At 28.3% G+C, this 5,728-nt stretch overlaps 2 protein-coding genes across 2 annotated transcripts in view; one reads left to right on the top strand and one right to left on the bottom strand.

Annotated features, from left to right (window-relative positions):
* The window catches only part of LOC108695023 (dolichyl-diphosphooligosaccharide--protein glycosyltransferase subunit STT3A), a 3,710-nt gene extending 1,762 nt beyond the window's left edge, over window positions 1-1,948 (bottom strand). The window contains 6 exon segments of the mRNA XM_018204742.1: window positions 1-233; window positions 344-497; window positions 594-983; window positions 1,092-1,252; window positions 1,589-1,756; window positions 1,852-1,948. Coding sequence (XP_018060231.1) covers window positions 1-233; window positions 344-497; window positions 594-983; window positions 1,092-1,252; window positions 1,589-1,756; window positions 1,852-1,948 — 1,203 coding nt within the window.
* Window positions 1,949-4,996: 3,048 nt separating this feature from the next.
* LOC108694993 (nuclear pore complex protein Nup205) overlaps window positions 4,997-5,728 on the top strand; it is a 7,160-nt gene continuing 6,428 nt past the window's right edge. Inside the window, exons 1-2 of the mRNA XM_018204695.1 lie at window positions 4,997-5,074; window positions 5,492-5,658. Of these exons, the coding sequence (XP_018060184.1) occupies window positions 5,065-5,074; window positions 5,492-5,658 (177 nt within the window). The 5' untranslated portion in view covers window positions 4,997-5,064. The remainder of the gene's footprint in view (window positions 5,075-5,491; window positions 5,659-5,728) is intronic.

Genomic DNA, 5,728 nt, shown 5'->3' on the forward strand with positions numbered 1-5,728 from the left:
ATATAAACTAGTAACTCCATACAAAATTAAGAAAATATTCGAATCTGTTAGCTTAGAAAAACAGAAGTATAAGCCTGATGGGAACAAAAATACAAGTATCTGCAGATCAAAGTAGAAGGAACTCCATGATGTTGGCTGATGTTCCGAAACTGAAGCAATTATTGGAATATGATTTTTTGCATAAGATGGATCGAGCAAGGAATAAAAGCGTCCAGTCCATGGTGATATTTTTCCTTAAAAAAAATTAAGCAATGTGCATAAGAGTATATCATGAATGTGAAATAATGTTTTATATATATAATGTTTATATATATAATGGGTTAAAGAAATACATGATCAATACCTGTGATGGTTAAAATACCACCAACTACACATGATGTTGTAATCACCACAGCAAGCAGAGCACGGAATAATATCTCAAACTCCTTTTGAGATAATTTACTCCGCAAATAATCTACTAATGCATGAATTTGACAGAGGCCAAAAACACCTAATGCCTAAGAAAAATAGACGAAATAAAATTTTATATTTGAAATCAAATACTGATATTCACTTGTTTAATAATGCTTATTAAAAATATTATCACAACTTACAAGCATGTGCTCGGAACTTTGAACAGGTTGAAAACCAACAAATGAGATCTGCATAGATAAAATAGTTCCTAAACAATATAAAATACTATATGCAATGTATATCCTGTGAGAAAATCTGCCAGTCACCATCAATGTTAACACATGCAATGGAATCAAATTAATTAGAAAAACATATCCGCCCCAAGAAGACACCATATAGAAGTAAGCCAGTGCGGCGCACGTAGCCCAACATATCGCTCCTGTTTTCACAGCTTTAATCCACATGTAGTATGTAAATAGCATACAAAAAATCGCTATGCCTTCATTGTCATAAGAACCTGCGACTGACCGAGATATATAACCAGGTACAATTGCAATCATTGCAGCTGCGAATAGGCCTGATGCTGAATCCTAAAAAAATAAATTGAACATGAATAGAATGCTGTTAATCTTAAAATTAAGTTAATCTTCAAATAAGATGCTATATTCTGTATAATTTGATAAAAATATAAACTATACTTTTAATTCTTTAGTAAGCAAATAGGTAATAATTGTTGTTAAACTTGAAAACAACGGAGCGAGGAAGACACAAATGTTGCGTATATCTAGTGTAATATTCAATAACCATGAGATACGATATAATGCTGCGGAAGTTATCATCAAACCAGGATATATGGTTCCTAAAATTAATATTTAAAATATTAACAATAAGATTAGAAATAAAATCGTTTATGTTAAATGCATTACTTTAAATATGAAGCACCACTACGATCTGAATTAATTAAGATGTTGAACTATTATATATATTCATATAAATGAATTAATTTCAGAAATGAGAATTGCGTGCCGATATGATTGTCGGACTTTCAACACAATCAATCTGAAATATTAATAATCTCCCCAAATTTTTCAAATTAATCTTAAAATAGTATTTAAAGTAATGTATTTAAAATATTAAGTTTTTTCTTCTTCTTTTTAAGAGAATCTGTATCAAAATTTATAAGCACAATCAATACCTCCTATTATCCTGCCAAGTGGATACCAAACGCGATCATCAAACCAATTGTGAAAACTGTAGAATCCATTTTCAGCTAAATATTTTGTGGTGCGATAATTAAAGTACGGATCAAATTCATGAATAACACTTTCAAATCTTAGCACTGAGAACAAACGTGTTGCAAATGCTGGAAAAAATATTGTAATACAAAAATGATTGAATATAACTAATTAATATTTCTTTATCTGATAAATTAAAGTACAAAGATGATAATAAACCTACATAAAATTGCTGCTAAGGAAAGCACAGTTAATTTCAAAAGTGTCTCTTGCTTCTGCGCTGTCATACGCAATCCCCTTGTCTTTAGTAATGTTGCCATATCAATGCAGAGAAATGCACAGTAATTTTAAATGAAATAAATCCTCTATCTTACAGCATCAATCTGCAAATAAATCAAAAATCTCTTTTAAACCATCCTTCTACCATATATACTTGTGTGTTAGCATATCCTAAACAACATGCATTAGGTACTTTTTAATAAGAGACATAGATATAGTGTAATACAGTCAATTATTATAACTTATTATTTATCAATATTAAACAAAGATAAAATAATCATTGTGTTATATTGTAGATGCTTTCGAGCCATGGAATAATCATATACTGTATGACAATAATACACAATGTTACTTATAGTTAAAACACTGCTTAGTCTTTTTATTTTACTCAAAGTGAAAAAGAAGGTATCATACACTTGTCTAAATATATCCAAATACAGTCTTAAAATCTTTTATCAATTATTATTTTTAGAAAGATAAATGGTAAAGAAATATAAAAATTTGGTATTTATGAAATGATATAAAATAATGATATAACACAGCTGGTGCTTTTCTGCAAGAGACATAGTACAGTACAGTGATCATTTCTTTGTTTAACATTAGTAAACAAAGATGTAACGATTTTGTATTATATCTACTTTGTCATCTGTATCTCTTGCTGGAAAGTACCTAGCATTTTAGCTATGTACATTTATATTAACTTTTTTAAACGAAGACATTTGTACTTCAAATGGAGTAACAATTTTACTTGTTAAATTTTTGTGCACCTCCTTCCGTAACTCTTAATAGCCTAGATTATTTTTTTGTTATTTTAAAGAAAGAGAGTCCTTGGTAAACATATTTATTTCCTTGTATTAACTTATGTTATAATTGGAAAGCATGGAATTGTACACTGTATTGACAGTATCGTCTATTTATGTTACTGGAAAGCATCTTCCAGCTCTTGCTGAAAAGTACCATATGTCTAGAAGATTTCTTTTTATGATGTTCTTTAAATATCTTTTAGATATGTTTCTCAAAAAACATCTTTATAACGTCTTTTATATATGCACGCTGTCTAAATGCATTACTATTATCAATTAGAGAGGTACTGCGTAATGTACAATAAGAGATAGATAAAGCTAATTTTTAAGCGACAACAACAGATAGTTCTATATATCTAGCTTGCATGCAATCTGAACACATGTTCGTTATTACTCGAGGAGGTTATAATCGCACGAAATAAAACACCGAGTGAAATGCAAGCGACGAGCGTTTCCGTTCTGAAATAAACACACGCTCCCTAATTTTCAAGTGTTTGACACGCCTCTAACAACGCACATGCAACCGCAATGCCGGGTAGATTCATCACTGACCACGTACACAAAATTACCGGCCGGTGACATACGTATACATCGATTCGCATATTTTATTCTTCCGTATCGTATATATATTTAAGCGATGTGTCAACAGCTTCCGAAAGTTCAGGAGAAACTTACGAAATTACTTTATACAACAAATGCGTATAAACACAACGTGGCCATTTAAATAATAACAGAAACGCCAGACAATTTGTTCCAAAAGAAAAAATCATAGATTATGATTCACACAATCTGAAGATGAACAAACGGCTTGAATTTTGAGAAGATGACTTTAGTGTCATCTGTAGATATCACATCAATTAAATACGTTGACTTGTCAATCATTATTATCACACAATGAATCTATTAATTAAATTATGTACATCTTTCATATTGTTTCTTTTTGTTTAATAAATAAATATTAATTTTTAGAACTTTAAATTCTAAAAAATATAAACATATAATTTCAAAAATATTATTATTTATATCTAAAAAACGGTTGTCATTAAAGTTCCGAAAAAGTTTCTTTGAAATAAGATCTTTAAACTTTTAATTATAAATTTTTAATTTGAAAGATTATTAACCTGTGGATCTAATTTCTCAAAAATTAGCAAAACGTTAAAAGAATATAATATTAGACAAGATGTGACAAGAAATGATAAATAAATTTTTAAATATTGTGAAATTTTAAGGAGCTCTGCGCAATAAAAAAGAACAGAGAACAGAGAATAAGAATTTCAACCTATCAGAAATCATGTATTGTGGAATATACAGTTTCTAATAGGTTGAAATTCTTATTCTCTGTTTTTCTGTTTCTTTTATTGTGCAGAGTCCTTAAGAATTCTTAGGCCGGTTCAGTTGGAGCTTATATTTAAGATAATCTTAAATATAAGTCTTAAGATATCATGAATAAGAAGGCCGCATTAACGACTTAACATTACTTAAGACGATTTTAAAATAAAAACCGATTATGAATATCAGTCTTTTAGAATTTTAAGTTTAACATTTCGTATAAAAATCTCTGAATTGAACGGAATCAAAAATCCTTTTATAAGATTAAAGTAGACGCAAAATTAAGAAATGTTGCAGTAGATTTTATACTAAAATGGAAAAAAAATTAAAAACTTACTTAACTTTTTTTCGATTTTAGTATAAAGTCCATTGCATCACTCTGTAATTTTGCGTCTATTTTAATCCTATAAAAGGATTTTTTATTTTGTTCAGTCAATTTGGAGATTTTTATATGACTATAATGTCGATAATTTGGTTACTTCATCATATCTTTATATAAGCTGGCTTAAAATAAAAACCGACTAAGAATGCCGGCCAGTCAACTATGAATGAAGTCATATTTTCCCATATTTTCCATATGATTATTATGCAAAATACATACAGTTATTATGTAAATATTTAAATACGTGTAGTCTTTAAATATTCTCACAATTAATGTAACTTTATATTTAAACATATGTGACCGCACATACAAAAATTTACTGTTAAAAATTTTTTTTCTTACATATTGCACTTGTAAAAAACATAAAAATAATATATAAAATTTGAAAAGTAGAAGAAAAGTAATTCATACGCCATTTTTTATGATATAAGTTGAACAGAGATACGTTGTTTGACATCTTATCTTGACATTAGTGTTCGATGCTCCAGTTTTCCCCATGACCCATGACTCGTTCCCGCCAGACTAACCGGTACCGACCGGTATTTTATATTTTATGAGATTTATACGATTACCTTGCACTTAATTACAGTGGCTCGTTATTTCTAATTTGTTTCTGTAACGTCGTTTCTTAACGTGTAAAAAAATGTCTGAAGGTAATAGCTCTTGAATGTACACGCGGCAAATTTAACCTCTCAATATTTGTAATCTTATATGACAAGCTTAACCTCTCAATTCCTTAAAACAAGTCTTTAAATTATATCGAAGATAAATTTCACGAAATCAAATTGTGTAATAATATATTATAATTAAGAATTAAAGAATTTGTATCTCTCATAAATCGAAACAATATTACATATGTTTATCTAAGCTTTATTTACAGATAAGATATATTTATTTACAAAAGTTAATGCATGTAATAATAGTTATACATATAATATGATATTTATTTTATATATTATATATTAATAAGATTTTATTTACCATATATATTTATGTATTTAATATGTATTTCAATATTTATGACTATGATGATATTTTTAAATCTAAAAAAGTATTTCTATCTTATGTAGACAGAGCAGCAACAACAGAAGATATGTGGACTCCATATAAAGAATTGCAAAGTCTTGTTGAGAAATATATAATATCAGTCCCAAATATTCAAGATCCTCAATACCATGAACTCACAGAAGCTCTGCGAAATCACAGACAGAATTTTCTTACTATATTGAAGAATCCAGTAAGCTTCCTTCTTATTCTTGTTATATATTAAGTTACTGTAATAAATATTAAAATTAATATTAGAAAAA

This window comes from Atta colombica, unplaced genomic scaffold, assembly GCF_001594045.1.
Source record: "Atta colombica isolate Treedump-2 unplaced genomic scaffold, Acol1.0 scaffold126, whole genome shotgun sequence".
In the NCBI taxonomy this organism is placed as follows: domain Eukaryota; kingdom Metazoa; phylum Arthropoda; class Insecta; order Hymenoptera; family Formicidae; genus Atta; species Atta colombica.